A 25,404-nucleotide genomic window follows, 5' to 3' on the forward strand; every position below is an offset into this window, starting at 1 on the left:
TAATAATAACATTAATTGTGTAAATGTTGGTGAAATTTGAAATATTTTATTGATCCAATCAACACATTCCTCCAAAGCAGGACACAACTCATCAGTACGCTCAGAAAAAAAGTACACAGGTTTTCAGAAAATCAACAATATATGGTAATATTATAATTGGGCAATGCAAGGGACTGTTTTTATCTTTCAAGCACATTCAGAATGTCACGATGACCATTTTTTTCATTGTTATTTTTGTTTCTTTGTTGGTTTTTTACTTTTCTTTATTTATTTTTATTACTATAGTTGAAAAATGTACTACAAGGTATAATATAACAAATAGCACATTGGTGACATGATTCATAACCAAATAGAGAGGTAATATAGATAAATAAATAAAAGAAATAATACTAATTCAAATATTAAATATATAAAAAACGGATTGTTCAAACCGGGGCTTCAGGGGAAAACTTTTCAAAATGACTCATTAAGGAATCACTTTTTCTGTTTGTTTTTTGTTTTTTTTTAACAAAACCAGAGATTTAAGCAAAGATGACCGGTTTTGTGTTTGTCATACACGCCGAGACGTCACGTGTTACGTCATTCGGTGGTCTTTGCGTAAAGGGCGTGGTGACGTGTGTCTGCGTGCGGTCCGCGGTCCACCGCCAAATTCAAACGGTGGGAGAAAGAAACAACAGCAACGGGCGGCTGAAGAAGACGACTCTCACAACGACTGGTACTTTCAGGTGAGCTGGCGGTTCGGTAGACGGTTGGTTAGCTGGTATTTAACGTACAGGAATTAACGTAAAGTATTTAATGTAGACTTTATTTCGTGTAAAGTGAGGTTTTAACGTAAGCTAAAGCTGCAGAGAAGCTAACGGGGCTTTCGCAAACACCGCCCTCTTATTGTTTGTGAAAGATACTCACTAGCCTGTTATTGTTCACGCCACCGTTACTTCAGAAAGTTTCATTGTTAACAGTGTGAAACTTGTCACTTCATTATCGTCCCCATTTGGCGCACAAGTGCTGCTGTTTAAATCACAGTGTTTTGCATGAAACCATCACGTTAACGTGACTTTAGAAGAGAGCAGAGCCGCCTGCAGAGCAACAAATCCTGATTCAACAGAAACTTTCACTAACACAGATTAACTTCTGTCTGTAAGGCTGTTACGGGTAATTCCCCGTCCTTTGTTCATCGACATATTCAACATTTGTTGTCAGTAACTGATTAATCTATTGTTGTATATTGTATATACCTACGCTTAACCACAACGTCTGTTGCACTCTGTCACACTTGGTTCATTGCTTGATTTATCTGACGTTAGCTTTATTTTGATTTGATTTATGTTTATGCTTATTGTTACTCTGATCCTTTTCCGCCTTTGTATCGAAACTGTTGCACAATAATTTCCCTCGGGATAAATAAAGCTTCTTGAATCTTGAATCTTGAATTAACGTTAATTCCTTAAAATACCTTTTACACTTTCCCATTATACAGGGATGAAAACACCTGAATCTTTGAAAAGTGCTCGGATTTTTTAATAAAGTTGCTTGAAATTGATGTAATATGCTGTGGCATATATGATATAACATATAGAAAAGAAGATCTGCATATTTCAGAGATTGAAAACAGCATTTTTGGCATGTTTTGAATGAAAAATGACTTAATGATTAACAGTTTATCAAAATAGTTGGTGAAAGCTCTGTAGAAAGCGGCCTCAAAACACCATGTTTTGTTGTTTACAGGACAAAAACATCCAATTTAATGTGATGATGAACAAGTGCAATAATAAGTATACTGAATACTGAGTATTGTACTGTACACAATTATCTAGTTTACCACAGCTGTGAGGTGCTGGAAAAGCATTAAGATGCGCCTTGAAATATTTTTAAAAGTGCTTGAATTTGAGGAGGAACCCTGATTATTACTATATCAAGATTGTGAAGAGTTAAATTAATTTATCTCTGTCTTAATAGCTGACTGTGACTTATTACTTTGTTTTATTTTGGATGCTATTATAACTTAACTTTGATGAGCTTTTTTTATTTGAATGATGTCCTGTATTTTATTGTTATTAGAGTTATTTGTCTTATTTATTGCTGTAACTAACAATTATTGTCCTCTTTGATTGGTCTATTGATTCATAAAATCCCCCGTCATCATTATTTCTAAGAGCTGAATGTGGTGGTTTCAGCTTGTGTGGTGTAACTGATAGTCCAAAACTCAGCCATTCAATTTTCATACAATTTACGTATAATGGCATTTAAAAGGTGAAACGCTTCAAATCCTGGCATTTGAGGAGTCATTTTTGCTTGATAAAATATTGTTAATCAAGCTGATAAATGCCCATCTGCTGTGACAAAAAAGTTTCCCAGAGATCTGGAGTACTTGTCTATCTTCAACTCATCATATCTTCAACCGCTTATCCGAGGTTCCCTCAAAACTGTGTCAAGCACTTAAAACAGTTGTTTTAAAATCTGCTATTAGAATGTGTTTTATAATATTTTACTACACCCTCTGCTGTTCTGTTAAACCTACACTCCCCTCTTGCAGCTCAGTCAGCATGGCGTCTACAATGATGGATGGAGTGGGTAAAGCTGTGGTGGGAGTGTGGCGGGCACATACAGTCCTGGATGAGTCTGACGGGGCAGAGAGCTCCCCAGAAGCCCCCGACCGTTTCCGCAAGCTTCGCTCTTCGTCTTCACTTAACTCTCTACGGATGTCTTTGAGGAAGCGCCTCCCGCTACGTTCTGTCCAGGCCAACTCTCTCCCGGAGAATCCAACTTGGGAAACCCAGAAGGAGCAGCCAAAGACTAGTGCAGTTCGCAAACTTACTCGCAGTGCTCGAAACTCCATCACTGGAGTATATCAGGTAGAGGGATCACTTGTCAATTCAGTTCAGGGAATGCATGTATTATACTCAAGCAAAATTTGCTCCCTCCTCCTCCTCATCTCTCTTCCCTTTTGTTCTTTTATCCTTTACTCAGAGAATGCATAGGACCAGAGAGGTTGCACGCGAGGGGTGTTTGGTAGAGAGCCCGGGTCAGACTTGTGATGGGGAAGAAAGCGGTCCGTCAACTTCTCGCACCCCGAGACGAACGCCCGGTCGTGTTGCAACACCCAGACGCACCCCCAGAGCGGCGGTCACACCCGGACGTACCCCGGGATCTAGAGGAAGAAAGACTCCTGAGGCTGGCATGAGAGGGGTGAAAACAGGTGGAGGCAGGCGGCAGCTGGTCCGAATGGCTGCATTACGAAGTCCCTTTGCCTCCCCCAACACAGAGAACCAGAGGCTGTGAGTCTTCTGTTATTCACACCATGTTTTACAGGTTTAATCTCTGTTTGCTATATTCATTTTGGGGGGTTACTCTGCTCTGAACGTGTGTTTTTCTGCTTTAACAGAAAGTTTGACCGAGATTTGGATTCAGTGTCCAGTGGACTTAGGAGGCTCAAACATCTGTCCAAGGCCTTTGACAACATAATTGCCAGAGACAACAGGTAAAGCATCTTTACTTTTAATATATTAATGTTTTGATAATTAGGCGTGTTGTGAATTTTAATATCTCTGTTTCTTTAATTTTACTATCAGTCAGAAGTGTTGTCTGTTTTATTAGTTTTTTCCTTGTGAGTTTGAAAGTGGAAGAAATACGGTTTCTCTGAGTGAAAGCATACGTGTGTGTTGTAGGTAAATGAGAGTGTTGTGTGTATTCGAGGAAGCCAACTGTCCATTTTCTGTTTTCCATTCATATTGTGCATAGAGGAGACCTCAGAGATGCATGATCACCCTCCCACCTAAAGAATCCCAGCACAGCTTGTGGGTCCCCCGACTTCCTCCCCCTCCCCCCACACACATTCTTCCTGGCTAGATTTGAAACTGTGTTTCTGGTATTCGGATGAGGAGGGAGTTAGGGGGCGACAGCAGGGGGAGATTGTATGGGTGTGGAAATTGGAGGCAAATGAAATTTCAGAAATGTGCTGGAGAGAGCTTGAGAGTATAGTTACATCACTTCCTGTGTTGACGTTCAAAATGTTGAATCGTGGTCCGGACCAGCCCATGGAGAATGAGATACACTGTGAAAAACAGGAAGGCACGTGGACCGTGACCACTTCTCTTACATGCAGCCAACGGCTTTCTTGCTGTATGAAGGCTTGTCCTTTTGGAAATTTAAACACCAGTTTGTTTTCATCCTACAACAGGCAGTTCAACTATTCCTTAATTGTGGAGTAGGAAAAAAGGTAAATCCAAATATCCAAAAAGCATGCTTCTAAAACCGGCGGAGTCGTCGAATGAAAAGCGCATGGCAGAGCTGCACTGTTTCGCTGTATGAAATTGTGAAGGGCTTTTCATTTCTGTTGCAATGAAAGGCCTCTCTCTTCTGACTGATGAATAACTTGCATTGTCCAAGCAAAGGATGCTCTTCTTCTCTATCAGACTCACACTTCCTTCCTCCTTCTCCTACTTACCAGGGTGTCTGCAAGTACAAATCTGAATTCAAGGTCATAAATAGTTGTAACATAAACTTAAAAAGTCTCAAACTATTGTTTTAGCTTAAAACTCTTGTTTCTAAATTTACTGTTGAGGAACATTGTCCCCTGCTTTTATTTTCTTGTTTTGGAAGTAATAATATAGCCCCTTTTCGAGGTACAAGCACTTTTTTGATCATGTGCACAACAATTACAGGGATCCATTTGTTGGCGATAAAAAGTTTAGGTTTTTGGACTCCCTTCAAAAATGCTAATGAAATATGTGTACGAAGTTGGAAATGGAAGATCACACAAGTTAAAATAAATGAGAATCTTAACACAAAGTAATGCAAGTTAAGATAAGGAATAAAGTGTAACATAATACAATAAAGTAATATACTGTATAGTCAACAGTAATTATGATGAATTAAACTGAATGTTAACAGGAGTGCATGTAGTAAATGTATGAGAAGCCTCATATATAATAACCCTATGTAATTTATAAATGCATACAGATGTAAACAGGACAGATATACATGGTATACAGGTATACATGTACAGATGGTATAGCAGTGAATATATATAATAAGGTAAAGTAAAATGGTGAAGTGTCCAGTGATGAGCTAGAGTGCAGCAGTCTTATAAACATAAAAGTAACTCAAGGACCTTTTTAATATTAATAGTAAAATCAAAAATTTGTAAAATGTGTCAAACTTATAACTGTGCAAAGATTAGAGATCAATAAGATCAATTAAATTTGATGACATAGAGAAGTCCCAACCGGTCGGCTCCACCTCATCATTGGATTTGCGAGGTTAGAGCTGATTTAAAACAGTAGGGGGTGTGTTGAGCCATTTTCAGCATGAAATGGTGATACTTTTGTTTGGATTTGTCCCTCTTTAATGACACATCTGGTTCTATCTTCCATTTCGATTTCACCTGCCGACACTTTCATTACTGACACTCCCTCTGTTCATGCTTTCTGCAGTAATTATTCTCTCTCTCTCTCTCTCTGCAGGAACAGTACACGGGAGCATCCAGGAGGAGCGGTGATGAGGAAGTTGGACCCTAGCGGTAAACTCAGTCGCTCAAACCTCACGCGTCAAGCCACGAATCTCTCAAACACAGTGGGAGGTTGGGCACACACAGCTGTGAACACTATTTGCAAACCCAACTGAACTACATGCATGTCTGTATGTACAACACGGGACCTTTTTCTTTCTAAGTGTTATATTTACATTTAGTGTTGTCATGGTGATACTGGGAGACTGTTACATGGCAGCGTTGTCTTCTACTTTATATCTATGTTGTGTAGTTTGCAATATTCAAGTAGTTCTTGTGTGTTTACATGTCTCAGGTTAGCTGGGTTTGGGTATAATATCCTAATTGGAGCTACCAAAGGGATTTCTATATTGTGGTGTATGTAACTGTCATAGCTGCTACAACCAAATGTCTTAGTTACATTTAAAAGATACTAATAATGTAGTTTTGTATTCTCACTTTTTGCATAGAAAACCTATGTTTCTAAAAATGTACTTTAAAAGAAAAGTGGCACAAGACCAAAATTGTATCCGCAGAACAAATTTTACTGACAAAGGGAGATGTATTTTCCTCTACTTTTTATGTATGCAATAATGTCACAAACATGTTATTCCTTTTTTTAATATGTCATTTGATTATTCAAAATTGTAAAGTATATTTTCTATAAAAGGGGGCTTTTTTTCTACTGTAGCATTTTTATGTTTTAGTACCCGTCTCTGCAGTAAACAGAGATGTTTTGCCTAAATGTGAAAGAAAATCACACAATAAACCTGTGAGCTTCAACAACCCAAAAGTCTTGTCTTTTTTCTGATATATCATTGTCTATATTGTCTCATTAAATGATGTGGAAGGTGGAGTTCTCGTCTGTGATCTTCAGTGTGTCTGTCCTGCTAAAACCAGATCCTCTGCACTTCTGAATTGGTGATGAAAGTCAAAGTTACTGATTCAACATCTTTTAAAAGCACCGGCGACTATATTTTAAACCACTGCAATATTTAACAGAATCTTACTAATATAATTTTAATGTATATTTAGAAATTAGGTGACAATATATATTATTTGTCTTTACTTATTACTGATATATATGTTACGCCAGTAGTGGAAAGTAACGAGATATACAGTATTTTCCCAAGCACTAACAATTTTGTGGTACTTGTACTTTACTTGAGTGTATCCATTTAGATTTTTACTCCACTGCATTTATTTGACAGCTATAATGACATTTCAGATTTATACATGTAACATTGTAAACATAGTATATATATAAATACCTGTATATATGGATGTTACTAATTCAACTTATCCCCAGAGTTGTTTGTGCTTTGTTGTCTCGGAGTTCTCTGCTGCCGTGGTCCTGCATGACACTTCCGGCTGCTTTTATTACTATTTCTCATATTTACTATCATTAGTTTATAAATTATATTATTTTTAGCACTAAAAATGTCATCAGTAACATACTGTATCTCATTGTATCACAGCTGTTATTACCACTACTCATCATTGATCATATTTACCACCATAATTACTATTATTGTCATATTCTATCACCTTAGCTGTGCTTGTTTCTACTATCCTACTATATCAACTCTCATAACATAAAATTCATATTCACGTTACTATAGATATTATTATAGTTACTGTTACTTTTGTGGTTGCTTGCATCCCTGGAACTGCCACCTGTCTCTCTCCTTTTCATCCTCCCCGGTCAAGACAGATGTCCGTCCTCCATAGAGCTGGGTCTGTTCTCCTGCCTGTTAAAGGGAAGGTTTCCGTTGCCACTGTGGGTCTATGTAAATTATAAATAAGGCATTGATTGTGGTCTTTACCTCTGTAAAGTGTCCTGAGATAACTGTTGTTATGATTTGGTATTGTACATACAATTGAATTGAGTTGAATATATAACAACAACAAAAAACATGAACTCATTAAACCACCCAACAGTTTATGAAAATAGATTCAGTGACGGGCCTCAAAATATTTTTTTCCTCTTGTTGCTGTACTTTTAAGATATTTCTCATATACTTTCACTTTTAGTACATTTCTAAATGCATACCTGTTTAGAATATTTGTATGTGTTATTCTAAGTTATATTGCAAGTAAATAAAGGCTTTACATTTACATTTCTGATGCTTTTCAAGAAATCTATTTACAGTGCCTCTAAAAAAGTTTTGAAATGGTCACATTTTTTGTTTTACAGCCTGAAATGATAATACATTAAAAAAATATTTATTTTTTCCAGCCTGATTTACACATTTTGCCATACAACATTCAAGTGTTTTTTTTATTATTATTTCTGAAAAGTAATAAAAAATGAAAAATTAGAATAGCAGGGTTGGAAAAGTGATGAGTCCCAAGATTTGATACTTTGTGGGGGCACCTTTTACTTTAATTACAGCCATCAGTCTGTTTGGATGTCTCTACCAGCTTTGTGCACCTAGATTGGGAAATATTTCCCCATTCTTCCTGCAGAACTGTTCAGTTCAAGGTCACCATGGGCCTCTTGGTAGCTTCCCTGATCAATCTTTCCCGGGCTCGGTCTTCCAGTTTGGAGGGGCGGCCCGATCTAGGCAAGGTCTGGGTGGTGCCATATGCCTTACACTTCTTGATTATACTATAAATGGGACTCAGAGGGAGAGATAAAGCCTTTGAAATCTTTTTATATCCTCCTCCTTACTTGTGCCTATCTACAACTTTATCCCGGAGCTCTTTTGAAAGCATCTTTCCAACCATGGTGAATTATTTGTGTTTCCATGCACGACTAGGAGAGGAATCCTCAAGGTACAGCTGATTTTATTCTGAAGCAATCAAAAACACCACAGTTGATGTCAGGTGGAGCCCAATTAACTTGGTGTGTAATCTGGAAGGTGATTGGTTATACCTGAGGATTATGTTGGTTATTCTAAAGGGACCCATCACTTTTTTAATTTTTTATTTTTTAAGTAATTTTCTGAAATTTTGAAAAACAACAATTCACTTGAATGTTTTCAGGCAAAATGTGTAAGTCACGCTGGAATTTTTTTTTTTTTTTAATATATTATCATTTAAGGGCTGTAAAACAAAAAAAATGATTATTTCAATTAGAGGCGATTATTACAGTGCCCATTTCTATATGCACTTTAACATAAATCCAACAGCTCCCCCAAGCGGTGTGTCGTGGTCTGAAAAAAGTGCCTTTAACAAACGAGAATCGCTCCGTTTGTCCCTCGCTGCTGCCCGTCTTCTGCCCCACGCCTCGCTGAAATCGCTCCTCCTCCGTCTCTCCGGCTTTGTACCCAGAGCTGAACCACGCCGCGGCTTCCTTCTCCAAGACACCGGGGCTGCTAAACATCCAGAAACATGGCTCTTCACGTTCCCAAAGCTCCGGGCTTTGCCCAAATGTTGAAAGATGGCGCCAAGGTGAGGTTAAATCAGTTTGTTAGTAGCGTGGTAGCTGTTTATCACATGGTTGTGAACTTAGCATGCTAGCTTGCGTTAGCCCCTGAGTTAGCACAGTCATGTGGGAGACTTCTAGAAGGAAGCCAGGCCGCCTGGAGCTGCTGGACCCGGGGCTGCTGTGATGGACAATGGGCTGCGTCTTTTCTATGTCCTCTCCAGCGCGTAAATGCTCTATGTCTGCAGTGTTGTAGCTGCATCGATACAGTGACTGTCAAACCTCAGTCACACCCAGTTAGCGGTTAGCTAAAGTGTTAAAGCTGAGACTTTGGATTAGATGCTGATGCTTCATGTTTTGGGTTAGCTTTGACTCGTCTATTATCTGTTGATGGGTTTGTCCAAGTCGCTTTATTGTCCACACACGTTCATTAGATCTCATATTCCCAGTGTAATGCTGATAGGTACATTACCATTTTCCATTAGTCATTATGTCTGACATGTACACCAATGAAATGCAATGCACCCTTATTGGGAAGTCACAGCAGTCGAGTTACAGTATGTTGTTCTCTGATGCAGTATTATTCAGGGATTTTTTTTATTAAACACAAAAACATAACATTAAGACAGAAACATAACATGAGTCACAATAAACGACACATACCTAACACTAAATCACACTACAACAACATGACGGAAACATCCATATCATCACAAATGTCGTCATGTGGCTGTACAACCCAAAATAAATTATTTCTGAATAAAAGGATCAAATAAAAAAAAATGTGTGAGGCTACTTTGCTTATTATTATTTAATTTGTTTATTTTTTATATGAATTCATTTATTTTTCTTTCTTTTGTTCTATATGCAATTTCAGCGAGATACATCTGTCACCCCTATCAACTGATAAAAAAATAGACAGCGTCTTCCCAGCCTTCCTCTTAAATAAACCTTTCTCACCTTTCTTATGTACCTGTACACTAATGAAATGTTATGCACCTTTCTTGGAAAGTCACAGGAGTTAAGTTTTGATGTTCTCTCATCAGCACTATTCAGGGCTTGAGGAGGCCGTCTTTCGTAACATCAAAGCCTGTAAGGAGCTCTCTCAGACCACACGCACCGCCTACGGGCCAAATGGTAAGCTCTCTACTCCGCTGTGAGATACTTTTGTCTAAAGTCTCTGTGTGAGCTTTTATCTATTACATATATTGGTGGGACAACAAAAAATATCATTGATGGCTAAACTACGACATTGATGACTTTAAGGTATGAACAAAATGGTCATCAACCACTTGGAGAAGCTGTTTGTCACCAATGACGCCGCCACAATCCTCAGAGAGCTTGAGGTGAGGAAACCTGATATTGGCTGTATAATATTTGTTGTTTGTATATCTGGAGGTTTGTAACAAAAATAATTTCCCCCTGGGATTATTAAAGTATTTCTGATTGTTGTGCAACACACTTTATTCAGGAATGGTGTATACATGAGGATATTTAACTGTCTGTGAATGTCATTTTTTATAGGTGCAGCATCCAGCAGCCAAAATGATTGTGATGGCATCTCACATGCAAGAGCAGGAGGTCGGAGACGGTACAAACTTTGTCCTGGTGTTTGCCGGAGCTCTGCTGGAGCTGGCTGAAGAGCTGCTCAGGATGGGCCTGTCTGTGTCAGAGGTAAACCAATGTAGTCATCATCATCATGCATGATGTATGGAAATGCCTTTTTGAAGAATTCTGTTTTTTTGTTTTTTTTGGAGAAAACTCTGTTGGTTCTTGTTCTTGTTTGGTATTTTTGAATAACTCCCTAAAATGCAAATCAGTTAAATATTATTAATATATAAAGACATACCAGGATGATACAGTGTTTTTTTAGAGTTGATATTGATAAAACATGAACAATTTTTTTACACCTCAAATAAGTGGATTGCTGCATTTACTCATTGCCTCCTTTCTTCTTTGACACAGGTGATTGAAGGCTATGAGAAAGCATGTAAGAAGACCCTGGAGATCATGTCAGACTGCGTATGTTCCTCAGCCGACAACCTCAATGACATTAAGGAGGCGACTTCTCTTATCCGTACAGCAGTCATGAGTAAACAGTACGGCAACGAAGACTTCCTCGCCAACCTTATCGCACAGGCCTGTGGTGAGTCGGCAATCCAGACTAAGTCAAAGATAAATAACTCAATGGTTTAATTACTTTTGTGTTTCTCTAACTTTCTTTTCTTTACTGGTTTGTGCCACAGTGTCAATCCTACCAGCATCCGGCAATTTTAATGTTGACAACGTGAGAGTATGCAAGATTTTGGTAAGTGTCTGTCTGTCTGTCTGTCTGTCTGTCTGTCTGTGTTTTGTCCCTTTTTTTAAATTACTGTCCGGATGTTTTCAGGGTTGTGGAGTGACCTCGTCCTCCATGCTACATGGTATGGTTTTTAAGAAGGAAGCCGAGGGAGACATCACATCAGTTAAAGACGCCAAGGTCGCTGTCTTCTCCTGCCCCTTTGACTGCATGGTTACAGAGACCAAGGTAATGAATACTTCCTCTCATCTCATCTTCAGCCGCTTATCTGGGGTCGGGTCGCGGGGGCAGCAGCTTTAGCAGGAGACCCCAAACTTCCCTTTCCCAGGCCACATTAACCAGCTCTAACTGGGGGATCCCAGGCCAGTGTGGAGATATAATCTCTCCACCTAGTCCTGGAGACTGTGGGCCTCTGCTCAGACAAAGCTTGGAAAATGGTGCCCCCTTGCCCTTTACTGTACTTTATTTGCTTTTTTTTTTTTCTCAATTCCTGGATTCATATGGGAACAAGATATTCATTTGAGCCCATAGGCACAAAACAGTTCAACCAAGTTAGCCAAAGTTTGCTGTTTGACATAAATTCAGACTACGTACACCATATACATAAAAAAGGGGGGTCAGTGCTGGGGCATTTATTCGTTTATAAAGGGGATTCATTCGCCCCTATGACTGTTCTGATCTCTGGTGCTAACAATAGTCTTATTTGTCTTGTAGGGCACAGTGCTGATAAATAATGCCAAGGAGCTCATGGACTTCAGTCAAGGAGAGGAGGATATGATGGATGCTCAGGTGAAGGCCATCAAGGCGTCCGGTGCTAACGTGGTGGTTACTGGGGGGAAAGTGGCCGACATGGCACTTCACTACGCAAACAAGTACAATCTCATGGTGGTCAGGTGAGACACAGATGACCTCTGATGATACAAGCTAATGTTGATGATTAAAGTGTAATTCCGGCTTAAAGTTAAACCACAGTCTTTTTCAGCATGTATATACATCAAACAAGACAGTTTTTCTTTTTTTTAGCTGATCACCTATTAACACAAAAAATAATTAATTAGTTAAAAAAATTAAGTTATTAATTAAAATTAATTTATTTAGATCAATTCTGTATTTTTGGTTTTCATGGGATTTGTTGACAATATGAAAATTATAGAATATTACCCCAACCTTTTAATCAGTCTGCAGACAGTAACTATGATTAGGAGTATTTTGATTTGTTGCTATTGTTTTTAATTAATAATTTAATATTATGTGGATTTTTAATTTGAAATGTTAAACAGTCCTATCTTTGTGTTGTGGAGCAGACGCAGGTGCAATGCACTCCTGAAAAAATCCGGGAGTCGCTAACAGTCAGGCATGGCTAACACTGAGTAGCTCGGGCAGAGCTCTAAACCATCCAAAACGGCTTTTTTTTTAACCACTAATACAGTATCATGCTACTGCACCAAACCTCTGCAGTAGCATGATACGCATCACTGCACATAAAACAAAGCTCAAACAACATAATTGGAGAACCTAGAGTTTATAAAAAAAAGACTGTTTTACAATGCTACAAGCCTTAGCAGACGGCTGTGTCCATATTGCGCCCAAACAAGTCGATTACCGAATGCACCGTTAATCGACCAAAATCATCCAAAAAATGTGTCTCTATGGCTGTATTGCAATGTATATATGGTATTATAGCTTTTATCACGGTGTACCGCCCAGCCCTAAATCATTCTCCTTCCCCCGTCAGGCTGAACAGCAAGTGGGACCTCAGGAGGCTATGCAAGACTTTGGGAGCTGTAGCTCTGCCCAGGATGGTGAGTGTCGTCATGTAACGTTCAGATCGGTTGTAGTAACTATAATAAAAATGCATAATTATATCATGTAAAATGCTGCTTTTCTGCTTTCTTAGACGGCTCCAACTCCAGATGAGATGGGTCACTGTGACAACGTGTACCTGACGGAGGTGGGCGACACTCAGGTTGTGGTCTTCAAACACGGTAAATCGTTTTTTACTCCAGCCTCGAGAGTCTTCAATTTTCAACCTGATGATCTGCGCTCCATGTGAGTTTTAGGCTCAACGTCTTGTGCTTTGATCCTTTTAAACAGAGAAAGAGGACGGTATGATCTCAACAGTGGTGATCAGAGGCTCCACCGACAACCTGATGGATGACATTGAGAGGGCTGTTGATGATGGAGTTAACACCTTTAAGGTTCTGGTTAGGGTAAGTCGACACAATAAATCGCTGTATGATTTATTGGAACTTTGGAAATGAGTAATATCAATTAAAGGAGATGAAAGATAAATATACCATATTAGAGAGTATCTCCTTGTATTTCTCTCAGGGAGTAATTGTTTTAAGTGGTTTGCCATTTAGTATCAGCAAATCTCAACAGTCAAAGTGAAATTCATGATCATATTTGCACAACAGCCACAGTTTCTGTGTTATTCACCGTCTCTAGGACAAGCGTCTGGTACCTGGAGCAGGAGCCGCTGAGATTGAGCTGGCCAAACAGATCACCTCGTATGGAGAGGTATGCAGGTTTTGGTTGGTTTTGTGTCTTTGCTGCATCACTGGCTGAGGAATTGCAGAAACATGACCTTTTTTTCTCTCCCTCTGTCTTTAGTCCTGCCCGGGTCTGGAACAATATGCCATTAAGAAGTTCGCTGAAGCATTCGAGGCGTTGCCACGGGCACTGGCTGAGAACTCTGGTGTGAAGGGGAGCGAGCTCATCTCTAAACTGTACTCTGCACATCATGAGGGAAACAAAAACATGGGCTTTGACATCGAGGTGTGTATGTGCACATGAAAAGAACAAATATTGAAAATGAAAAAAATGTGGCAAAAAAATAACTTCATCAGCAAAGTCTGTGGTTCAGTCATACACAGAAAATCTTTCATGTGTATTTTTTTTTAATGCTTTTACTGATGCATTTAAATAAAGTGAGCCATAATGGCATTTGACTTTCAACAATGTAGCCTGTTATTATGCGTAACCATGCACATTTAGCTTGTGGCTACTAAAATGCAAAAATGTGTGCAAGTACAAGAATTCCTACTATCTTTGTTTTCCTGAATGCAGAGCATTTTACTTTTTGGATGTATTGAGCTACAGGTTTCTGTTTGGTTCTGATGATGTGTTGTCTTTAGGGAGAAGGCCCCGCTCTGAAGGACATGCTTGAAGCTGGCATTCTGGAGCCATACTTGGTCAAATACTGGGGCGTCAAACTGGCTACAAACGCTGCCATCACAGTACTGAGAGTCGACCAGGTGTGTACAAAAACTCACAAATGCTTGCGACACACAAATGGTCGAAAGCAGCCTCAAAGAAGAAAATATTTTATGTGCAACTTCCAAATCATGCACATCTTACACTCTATAAGAACCAGATGGGTGTTTTTCTGTTTGTTTTTAAAGACCAGAACAACAAAGTCTGTGGAACTCCTAAAAAGGAGCTGGGCACTGTGGGTTTTAACAAACATGCCACAGACTGAAGCAAATGGTGCATTTGTTGGGAATAAATATCTAGTGCGTTTGTGTTATTTAGTATCGTATTACAGCAGCATCATGTTCATTATAACAAGGAACATGTCCCCCAGTTCAACTGTATTTGTGTTTCTAATAGTTACTCTATGGCACAGGGATTCCCTGTATCAGACTTTGACTATAAAGACAATCTATCTTTAGATCAATTCTTGATTTATTTATTGGGATTTGTTGACGATAAGAAAATGAATAGAATATTGCCTCATCCTTTTAATCAGTCTGCAGACAGCAACTATGATTAGGAGTATTTTGATTTGTTGCTATTGCTTTTAATTAATAATTTAATATTATGTGGATTTTTAATTTGAACTGTTAAACAAAGTCCTATCTTTGTGTTGTGGAGCAGATGCAAGTGCAATGCACCAAATTTGCGTCTTCAAAGTAGAGTCATTTTTTATCATTTGTTTTCTTTAGAAAAATAAACCACCTTTAACATTCCCTTCCTCTCATCTGGGTATATACACACAAGGCAGATGACTTGCTAGCTTGTTTCTGTGTAGTTTTATTTTGAGTTGTTTATAATCGATATAAAACTGATGTTCTTAAATTCAGCAGGTGATGGGTAATTGGAGAGGCCTATAGGGATTAATAGCCTCCAGGTAGTTGACGCTAGTGTGTGTGTATATATGTGCGACGCAGATCATCATGGCTAAGGCTGCAGGGGGACCCAAGGCTCCCAAGCAGAGAGGCCATTGGGACAAGGACGATTGGGACGAAGCGCCTGATAATTTTGATACTCACCATTAGAGGGCGCAAACGCACCCTCCATCAGTAGGTCCTGGCATGTGTTTGTGTGTGCTTTTGACTCACACAGATGTACTCACTTGCTCACGGGACACTGAAGTTGTGAAATGTTTGTTCTTTTGCCTGTCACTACTAACATCGGGTGTGATACAGAACTCAATGCAGAGAAATTTTGTGTAGCTGCAGCATTCAGCCACTTCTCAGGTGTGTTTTTTTTTTTATGAACTAAATCACTTTGAGTCTAAACTTGCACAAAACCGAACCAATATGGTTTAATAGCATGCTGCATGCATTCATGAACTCTTTTCTTAGCAGTGGACGTCATCAGACAAGTGCAGAATGTAAAAATATTGCATGCAACATCATTTAATATAAATGGAACATGTTAAGGAGGATGATTTCTTCTTCTTCTTTTTTAAACATTAGTATTTGGAAAGTATTTCTTATGTCACAGAAATATTCAATAATATTTTAATAAAATATCCTGGAATGAAAAAATACGTAGGATGCGATAAGCGTTCCTGTTCTTACGGTGCAGAATCTTACCGGTGAGTCAAAGGAGAAAAGCATTTAAGTTCCTTTAAATTCTTCACAATAAAAGTCCCCCATTATTCTGTTGTATAACAGGTTTTATGACATAGCATACAATTCATACAGCTGAAAGTGAACATGAAACCCTAAAATAAAGCAGATGTATGAGAGTGCAAACCTACATCATCACAGGAGAGAAAAAGGAGAGGGGGGGATGCGTGAGGTCATCGGGGCTTGGTTGCAATCGAATCGGCATATGCACGTACGAGCAATTTTTCCTCACAAAAGTTTCCATTAAATGGCCCCCCTTGGTATCTGTAGGGGTCAAAAATTCATCATTTGAGAATATACGCTTTTTAATGGTATTTTTTTAGTTGAATAATCTGTCAAAGTTGAACTTGCCTGCCTCTGAGCCTGCTGCCTGGATCTCGGTGCTCTTTATCTTTCAGCCATAAAGATCTGACTGACTGTCCTTACTCCTTTTCAGATCATCATGGCTAAACCAGCAGGGGGACCCAAACCTCCCCAGGGCGGCAGGAAGGGGTTCGATGAGGATGACTGAATCTGATGCTGTGCAGCCGATGCTCCTTTTTAACCCTGAACGCTCCCACATGGATTAACGAAAAAACCTTTTCTACTTGTTTATTTAAAGCTCAACAGTTTGGTTTATTTTTGTTGAAATCACCACACATTGCTTAACAAATGTGAAAGTAAAATGTATGGACGGCACTGTTTGCTTTATTTGTTCTTCGTCCCAAATAAAAGGCACTTAGGCTGTCATGTCATGTCTTGATTTGCATTTTCTTTCTTGTGTTAATCTGGTCTTGATTTGAGGGTGGGTATTTTTTTTTAGGATTAATCTGGTCTTGATTTGAGGGTGGGTATTTTTTTTTAGGAAGTCAAGTTAGGATGATGTAGATGCCATTATGGTCCAGTTATGTACATTTAAGATTGATTCACCTGAATTCATCCTGTCAAGACACCCTCCACTCACAGAACCGGGCTCCCTGCTTAAGCTGCAAACATGCATGCATTTACCTTTTAATGTTTCCCTGCAGATTTGCTCTGAACATCATGTTGAGGCAGCAGAAAATATGCATGCACTGATTTATTTATACACACAAATGAACTAAAGAATGCAGAGGTCGATTGCAGAGCTACCACTGCAGCATGCATTCATAGTTTTGATGCATGCATTCATTTGTTCACAGCAAACTAGAGAACACGCTATGAGGTCTGCCATGCAAATGATGCAAACGATAATCTAAAAGATAAAAAAAACCTCACTTAAAGCCTACGTAGAAGTTATGTCTGCATCTGATTGCAGAGAGCAGCAGGGGGAGCTGAACTCCACCGGGTCGCAGTCTCATTGGATGGCGAAGATGTGGGCGGATTTGCGCTGACGTTGCCCATTCTCGGGATTAACTTGTTTATATGTCGCCATATCTATCACTTTTGCACTGGATAGCCTGCTCAATTGCAGATTGTTGATAAAGAGTATCGGTCAGCATCGTCAAACCTATAATTAGTCTGTGTGTTGTGCACGAACGTGTTGATGGGCTACCGTGAAGACGCGCAGTACTATGTGAGGTGCCTGGATGAGGAGCAGCCGTCGCACTGAGTTCCCAGTGCCGATGTCCTGTCACACTGATGGGGGCCGACGGCAGTAAAAACAAGACGGTGAGTTGAGTCAAATTGGTTGCTAAGGTGTGACGCACGTAGAGGGGGGTTCCCTGTTTCCATGGCGACGATTTGGTTCCCTAAATCAGCAGGCAGCAACGACAGTGCCAATCCTGGACGACATGGGTTTTTTAAATTATTATTTATAGCATGTTGAAATAAAGTGTAATCAAATTGCGTTGTTAATCATTAACGAGTAGTTTAGAAGTGCTTGATGTCCATTAAAATATTGTGGTTGTCTTCAAAATTACATTATCATGATTACATCATTTTATTCTTTTACTTTGAAGGCGATGTCTCGCTTCCGGTATTGATATCTGAAATAAATTGGCAACTGAACGCCTTACATGCATGATAATAACACACTAAATTCAATTTTTACATTTCCCAGTCTCTTGACAGATGCCAGGCGGATGTCGCATTGCTGGCACTTCTTCATGTTGAGTGACTATAGATGTGTCCCTTCATTTGGCTCTGTTGATAATGACATCCTGCATGGTTGATTACACACATCTTGCACCACAGAGCATCAGATCTGTTGTTGTGCAGGATAAAAGGTCGACTGCAGATTGGATGTAGCCCAAGCTGCTTTTTTTCTCTTGTTAAATCACAAACAAGAGCAGTAGTGTAATGGTTTAAATGAAACTAATCTGTTGGCCACTGCAACTCCACGCTGCATGCATTTGAGAGGGTTTGCACAAGGTTGGACTGATGATTTTGCAAATGCAATCAATGATTATACAGTAGGAAATCTTTTGTAGGACACAGTTGCCTCTATGGGTCATGTGAAGCGCTGGAAATCACCATATAGATCACATACTGCATAATTAAAATATATATAAAAGTGGAGCTACAGAAATGCATTTGCGCTGAGCAGCTCCCCAGTGTGTTTTTTTGATGTAACACTTCCCCAGGTTTAGTAGTGAATAGAAATATATTTTTATAAAGCCCCCCTCTGTCCTGCATATCTTATACAAGCACTGTTAACTCATGAGTGTCTGGGCTATGAACTCCCTAAAGGTATTTTAGCAGTGCACACCTACCTTGATAAGTCTTTCCAGAAATCAAGTTCATTGGAATTGTCCATAATAATATGTTTCACCTGCAGCACCATCTACTGACCTGTACCATAATGCTTCTTTGGGCGTCCTTCTCCCCTTGTCTCCTCTACAGAGGCCCACTGAAGGGCAGGAGGATGGGGACTTCTCATCAGGGTGGCGTGGCTTCCTCTCCAGCATGGGTCTGTCTATCCCAGCAGGCCTCTGTCGCCTGGCCCCACCTGCCCTGCGTCTGGGCCAGCGTCGAATGCTCCAAGGCAAAGCCCCCGACATCCCAGAGCACGTCCTGAGGTTGGCGGGAGTTGGCCCAGGCAAGCTGAGAGCAGAGTGGAGCCTGCCGGGGTTCATTGCCATGTTCCTGCCCGAATTCCCCCACAGAACTGTGCCTGGGCATGAGCACTTTCAGGTAGACCTCAGCTCCAACAGAGACACCAATCAGTTGTTTGATATCATTGGATGATGTCTCTTTGTTTGTGTCTGTGTTTCTCTCCACCAGGTGTTGAGTTACATCGCCAAAGGTTCGTTTGGACCCATTCTGAAAGTGAAGGACAAGACCAAACAGAAAACATATGCGGTCAAAGTGAGTCTAAAAGTAAAAGAAATACAGCATGTTTTATGCAGGCAAAACATTTTTAAAGACAATAATGTCATTGAAATAGTGTATTTTTAATGATCAAAATGACCCTAATTTCAACTGTACCCATTGAGGCTTTTTAACATATACACCAATACAGTTGTTATAGTTAACTATAATTCTGAAATATATATTTTTGCACCTGATAAAATACTTGCAGTCCTGTGTATTCGTATTTCATCTCACAGTTTATGTCTTCCACCAGGTTATTCCTAAATCGGAGATTTTAAGACTGGGGGTGTTGGAGCAGTCAAAAGAAGAAGTTATTGTCCAGGTGGGAGTTTGTAGATTAAAAAAAAACATAACATCTTGAAGGTTTTTAGACATTAATATATGCCTCTGAAAAGATTTGGTTTTGGAAATACTAAATATAAGTAAACCTGAGCCACTTTTATACAATAATAATTTTTTGCAGAAGAACCTTATTGGATGGATATGTGTTTATGATGTAATGACTATGTGTATACATACATATATATATATATATATATATATATATGTGTGTGTGTGTGTGTGTGTGTGTGTGTGTGTGTGTGTGTGTATAAATATATAGATTTGTATCCGGAGAGTACATCAGGGTTGGCTTTCTTAGCCTTTTTAACTAAAATATTCGATACAAATTGTGAAAAAGATTATAAAATATGTCAGTGTGTTATTAAACATTGCTAATTTATTACTTAAACAACTGTATCAACACTAATGGTACTCATATTACATTAAAATAAATTATATAACTTAAATTGGTAAGACTGAAGCTTATACTGTGAATGGATTCAGACCTCATCTGATATGTTGTGGGACACATTTTGATAGGTTTGAAGAGGCGATAAACTAATTCCAATTATTTGAATTTCACCAACAAGACCTGAAGTTACTTAAGTCGTAAGTAAAGTTTTCCTATCACAGAAAACTTGTAAGGCGCAGTGAGGAAAAAAATACGGACATCTCTTTGATCAGTGGCCAAAATTGAGATTTTTCAGGTTGACCTTGGACCTTTGCCCCGCAGGGTCAGGTTCACCACCCATTTGTCCACGACCTCCAGGACTGCTGGCAGACTCAGCGCCACCTCTACATTAGTGAGTCAGAGCCAGAGACTAGTGACCCAATCCAACCCAGATCCACTACCCTAAAAACCCCTCACTCCACCTTGTCTCACCTCAACACTGGTATCCTTGTCCAGAATCTATACCTGCAATCCCCAACCCGACACCTTGAACACGATGACCAAAAGACAAAGAGATTCCAATAATGTCTTTTTATTCTGGTTGTTTTGCCTAGAGACCCCAGTCTACCACTGCCTGTGTGTCCTATATCTGCCTCGCCCCCTTTTCCTCTCCTCCAGAGCATTTCCCCCACTATTTATTTCTAAATCAGCCACTGACTCAGAAAGTGTGACCCAGTTTGTAAAGAGAGCGAAGTTAGCCCGGGGACCAGATGTTGACCGCTTCTGCAGCTCAACAAGAACATGTGTCACATTCCAAAGAGAGGGCGCCCCTGCTTGCTTAAACAGTTAATCATCAGTAAATCATTAAGCCTTACGTGCAAACATGGAGGTTATTTGGAGCAAATCAAGACTATATAGAGCCTCCTGTATCACAGAGGGTGAGGCCTTGAGATTACTATCTCCATGAAGAAAAGGATGATCCATTATTCCAGACACCTATTCCCGATTCACCCCACTTTTTTACCTTTATTTATCAGAACCGTTCTTAGCAGACTGGCAAAAAACAGACATTAAATACCCTGTGTTTGGTTTGTAGAGGAAGATAGATTTACACTGCCCGCACTCCCAGATTACACTACTCTATACTAATTTTTTTCACTAGTGTGTGTTCCTCATCCAACTGACCTTCACTGCCCCTCACCCCTGACATTACACGACAGAGACACCAATTAATGCTGTCATTCCTCCTGCAGTGTGCGACTACTGCAGCACAGGAGACCTGTACACCTACTGGCAGATGATCGGTCAGTTCACAGAGGACACTGTTCGAGTGTTTGCAGCAGAGTTGGGATGTGCGCTTGGTGAGTATGCTATAAACACCTCACTTTTCTCCTCAAATATCCTAATTAGATCAGAGGTGATTATAGGAAAGTGTCAGTATTTAATTGTGAGTATTTATAAAATGAGATGAGCAAAGGATCTCCCACAGAAACAAAGCATTTGAAACATTTGAGATCGCTGGCTGAATTTGATATTTTTGTTGTCGCTTTGCTGGTTTTTCTCAGGCTTTCTGCACGACTTTGGGATCATCCACAGAGATGTGAAGGTAAGAGAGGGAGGTAATTCACACGTTTGGGACCACAATGACACTCCATTTATTCTGATAAATGGGACACAATGCACACAAATGTATTTCTTTTTAACATAGATTGTGGATAGCAGTAGTCCTCACTTAACAAGTGAAACAAAAACGTGTGTTGTGTCAAACATCACATTACAAAACATCACCCAGTAATATTGATACAAAACCAAATTCAAAACATTAAACATTACAGAATGTATTAAACATTTACATAAAAGCAAATAGCTACATTTCAAATTAACTTTGTGCCAAATAGCAGGAGAAAGAAAATAAATACTACAGGCCTAAAGTTTATCCTGGTAAGTCAAGTCAAGTCAAGAGATCTTTATTGTCCCCGGGGGGCAATTTTTAGTACAGTCAGCAGAAAAAACAACCGCAAAATGCACAATAATGACACATACGATGACAAAGAGCTAATAATTAAAAGAGATGGAATACACATACAACATGAGTGACATGGGATAACAATTAACAATCATCAATCAACAAAGTGCAACAGTGCCTCACTGGACAAAAACTGGATAAAAACACAGTTAAAGTGACCACAGCGCTATCAGTTGTAAGAAGGCCAACAGCCACTGGAACCCAGGATTTTCTAAATTTGGTAAAGTGCTTTTTATCCCTCATCTCCAAAAAACTGCCACACATCCATCCATTGATGCATTCTTGTGTTCAACCCATTAAATTAAATTAAAAGCTTTCCTTTTGTTCATATGTACTGTATATGTTATCGAAGCAGTATTTTATTGAAATGTTTCAATGCTGTGCTTTTCCTGAGTGTTCTGGTTGTAATGGCTTGCAGGTTACAGGTTTTTTATGACTTTTTTTACTATTAAAATGTCCAACCTTGTGTGAAGAATATTACTTCATTTGCAATTTAATAATGAGAAAGAAATCCAAGGCTCTGGAAAATCTGCTACAAGATTATTTTTCCTTTAATATAGTAAGTCTATTAAACTGGTCAATATGGATGGGTGTCTAATTAAGTTTTTGGTACTATTTGTTGTAGATGGAGAATATTCTGCTCACAGACAACGGTGAGTAAAAACCAGTAGAGAGCAGCATAGCTCTGGTGTGCAGGAGAACCTTCCAGAGAACATCCTGACTGTGCACATACGTCAGTCTATGCGTATTAATGCACACATCTGTTTGAGGGAACAGTCTTTCTATCCAATCACATTTGCTAATAAAATTAAATTAGTATGGGACTATTTTGATATTTTCACCAGCTGTAATGTAACAATTATGTCATTCGTGCATAATGATGTAGAGAAAATGGTCTGTTCTAGGTCACCTCCGCTTAGCTGACTTTGGTTTATCCCGTCGTCTGGAGAGAGGAGGAAGAGCCTTTACCATTTGTGGAACCATCCAATATATGGGTGAGAAATATTCCAGCACATCCACCCACACCTGCAGATCAGATGCTGAGGACATATTAACAGACAGAGAAACATTATTTTAATCTATTATACTAAACAGTGATTATAGTAATGTGCAAATATATACTACAGCCAGTGCTGTAAGCATGCTCTTTCTGCTCTGTAGCCCCAGAGGTGCTCAGTGGCGGACCCTACAACCATGCAGCTGATTGGTGGTCACTGGGAATTCTGCTTTTCTCATTGGTTACAGGGAAGGTGAGGTCTTGTTGCCGCTTGGCTTGTCAATGATGAGCAGATATTACTCACAACCGTTGATTCAGTGACGTAGCTGAGACTGAATTTTGTAGAAGAAAATTGTTTAGAACACATTTGATGCTATCTTCGATTGGTATTTGTACATCAAATGATCTAAATTTAAAGGACTCAAAGTGTTGTATGTTTTATGAAATCTAGTTATTAGCAGCTTTATGTTTTGCCATGTAAAAGTCAAAAGTGAAACCCCCTGAATGATTTCTCTTCATTGCCTAAAACTCTCCTCAGTTCCCCGTGCCTCCAGAAACAGACCACTGCAGAATGCTGTGGAAAGTGAGGAGTTTTCCCTATGAAATGCCCCTCAGCATCAGCTCCCCACTGGCCTTGCTAATAACAGAGGTAATTACACAAAGTTTAATCATATTGGTACAAAATGTTCAAGTCTCCACTTCAGACTATTTGACTACATGCACCAGTATCTACTTAATGCTCAGGGGGGCTAGTTTGATGCCACATTGTGACCTACATGTTTCTCTGTACAGCTTTTGTGCAAGACTCCCTCCCGCCGCCTGAGGACCCTTGAACGTTTCAAACGTCAAACCTTCTTCCGTGGAACAACTTTTGACTTCACCCTGCTGCAGCGCCAACCTGTGGAGGTAACTGGTGAATGTCTGGGAGTAGTCCGTCTGGTTGTTCCAATGTGACTGTTAAAGAAATGTACAATAATGTAAAAAAAAAAAGAAAAAGAAAAAAAGCAAAGTGAATTTTTATGCTTGTCACTATCCAGGTGATTCTGGAGCTGAGGGACAGACCGGACCGAGCTGCCAAAGCTCGACGAGGCCTCACTTTGTCTCTGCAGCCTCTCAAAGGCTTCGACTACGATTCGTTCCTCAGTCCTCCTGCCACGCCGGACATGCAGCTGGATGCCGACCCACAAACCAACATGACTGCGCCGCTCCCCGGCCCAGCTCTCTCACCGCAGCCTGCTCAGGAAAAAGGCCCACGCAGAGAAGTGTTTGTGTGACAGACTTTGAGTTTACAGTAACACACTCCAAGTAAAGGCCTACGTATTGCTGCACACTTAATCACTGTGTGGTGCACCTTGTAAAATGTCTTATTTAGTAAAAGCCAAAATAGCTGATTATGATCATTTGACCTACAGTTTAGAAAGGAACAACTAATTTGAGTAACATTTGTGAACACCTTGTTTTATGTTGGCTTATATTATGATGTACTGAACACTTTTTTTAAAACTTGTTTGCCTTTCTTCAATGAGCACCTTTTCAAGTCTACTGTATTTGCTCAACAGTTCTGCAAGAAAGATGGCGCTAATGTCCATCTAGTTTCAGTTTTTAAGTGACTGGTCATGGCTGCCCTATTAATACATTGCTATCAAATTCAATCTGACATGAAAAAGTCATGCTGAAGAGTGTGCACTGCATTATTATTTATTTTTTTAATATGTAGTTAAGAAAAGATCCATCCAAAACCCTTCAACAAAATGAGTGTGTGTTTGAAATTCTGCCTTTATTTTCATGTTGCATGATTATGAAACTGGTTTTGGCAGAAGTGGATGAAAGACAGTCATCGTGATTATTCTGTAATCTTTACTTTAAAAGTGATTCTGTACCTTTATTAATGCTGCCATAACCTGCGACTCAGGGGAGCACTCGCTGGTTTTCCCAAGTCAGCCTTGATTTGATCTTGACTCCAAGATGGCACCCGGCTGTACAGATCTGAGCTGGGACTGAAAGGGTTGAATAAACAACCGTACTGTTTACATGCAGTTACCATTTTGATAGATACAGGGCTTTTTTTCTAATCTCTGAGGCTGTCGTTACCCTAGCCAATAAACACACCTTCATGCACTTACCTGATCATCAGATTATGTTATGATTTTGTAAAGTGTGCCCTGACGTGTACCCAGAATGCCTCACGTTATCCTGACTTTTCTTTTTTTTTTTGTCACCACAAATACCTATTTATAAATTCCTCTTTATAAAGTTTATATGACTACTTTGGATGCTATTTGATGTTAGATGTTATGTTACAATGTATTTTTGCAATTACCATGTAGCACAGATGGATTATTAAACTGCACAGCGACCTGCTGATTTGGATGTTTTGTCTGTG

General features: G+C 39.5%; 3 protein-coding genes across 5 annotated transcripts; all 3 read left to right on the forward strand.

Annotated features, from left to right (window-relative positions):
* Positions 1–665: 665 nt before the first annotated feature.
* Positions 666–5,991, forward strand: pimreg (PICALM interacting mitotic regulator). 2 transcript variants are annotated; one of them, XM_083927634.1, is made up of 5 exons: positions 666–725; positions 2,534–2,852; positions 2,968–3,275; positions 3,383–3,478; positions 5,463–5,991. In XM_083927634.1, the coding sequence occupies exons 2-5, from the start codon at positions 2,544–2,546 to the stop codon at positions 5,620–5,622; spliced, it is 873 nt and encodes a 290-aa protein (XP_083783760.1). In that variant the 5' UTR covers positions 666–725; positions 2,534–2,543; the 3' UTR covers positions 5,623–5,991. The 2 variants fall into 2 exon arrangements, with proteins under 2 accessions (XP_083783760.1, XP_083783761.1); XM_083927635.1 differs by lacking the exon at positions 5,463–5,991 and adding an exon at positions 4,178–4,216.
* Positions 5,992–8,741: 2,750 nt separating this feature from the next.
* Positions 8,742–16,742, forward strand: cct8 (chaperonin containing TCP1, subunit 8 (theta)). Of its 2 annotated transcripts, XM_083927622.1 has the most exons (16): positions 8,742–8,881; positions 9,902–9,992; positions 10,122–10,201; positions 10,380–10,529; positions 10,821–11,001; positions 11,102–11,163; positions 11,245–11,382; positions 11,869–12,047; positions 12,890–12,956; positions 13,052–13,139; positions 13,249–13,364; positions 13,603–13,674; positions 13,768–13,932; positions 14,292–14,411; positions 15,327–15,458; positions 16,450–16,742. In XM_083927622.1, exons 1-15 carry the CDS (start codon positions 8,822–8,824, stop codon positions 15,432–15,434), a joined length of 1,677 nt encoding a protein of 558 aa, XP_083783748.1. In that variant the 5' UTR covers positions 8,742–8,821; the 3' UTR covers positions 15,435–15,458; positions 16,450–16,742. The 2 variants fall into 2 exon arrangements, with proteins under 2 accessions (XP_083783748.1, XP_083783749.1); XM_083927623.1 differs by lacking the exon at positions 15,327–15,458.
* Positions 16,743–17,612: 870 nt separating this feature from the next.
* On the forward strand, positions 17,613–24,295 carry rskrb (ribosomal protein S6 kinase related b; the record flags this gene model as incomplete). Its single annotated transcript, XM_083927625.1, has 13 exons — positions 17,613–17,642; positions 18,816–19,106; positions 19,197–19,280; positions 19,540–19,608; positions 20,341–20,410; positions 21,252–21,359; positions 21,564–21,604; positions 22,650–22,677; positions 22,930–23,019; positions 23,186–23,274; positions 23,560–23,670; positions 23,814–23,927; positions 24,059–24,295. 13 exons carry the CDS (start codon positions 17,613–17,615, stop codon positions 24,293–24,295), a joined length of 1,362 nt encoding a protein of 453 aa, XP_083783751.1.
* Positions 24,296–25,404: the final 1,109 nt, after the last annotated feature.

Source organism: Echiichthys vipera (genome assembly GCF_963691815.1).
Source record: "Echiichthys vipera genome assembly, chromosome: 14".
NCBI classification, from domain to species: domain Eukaryota; kingdom Metazoa; phylum Chordata; class Actinopteri; order Perciformes; family Trachinidae; genus Echiichthys; species Echiichthys vipera.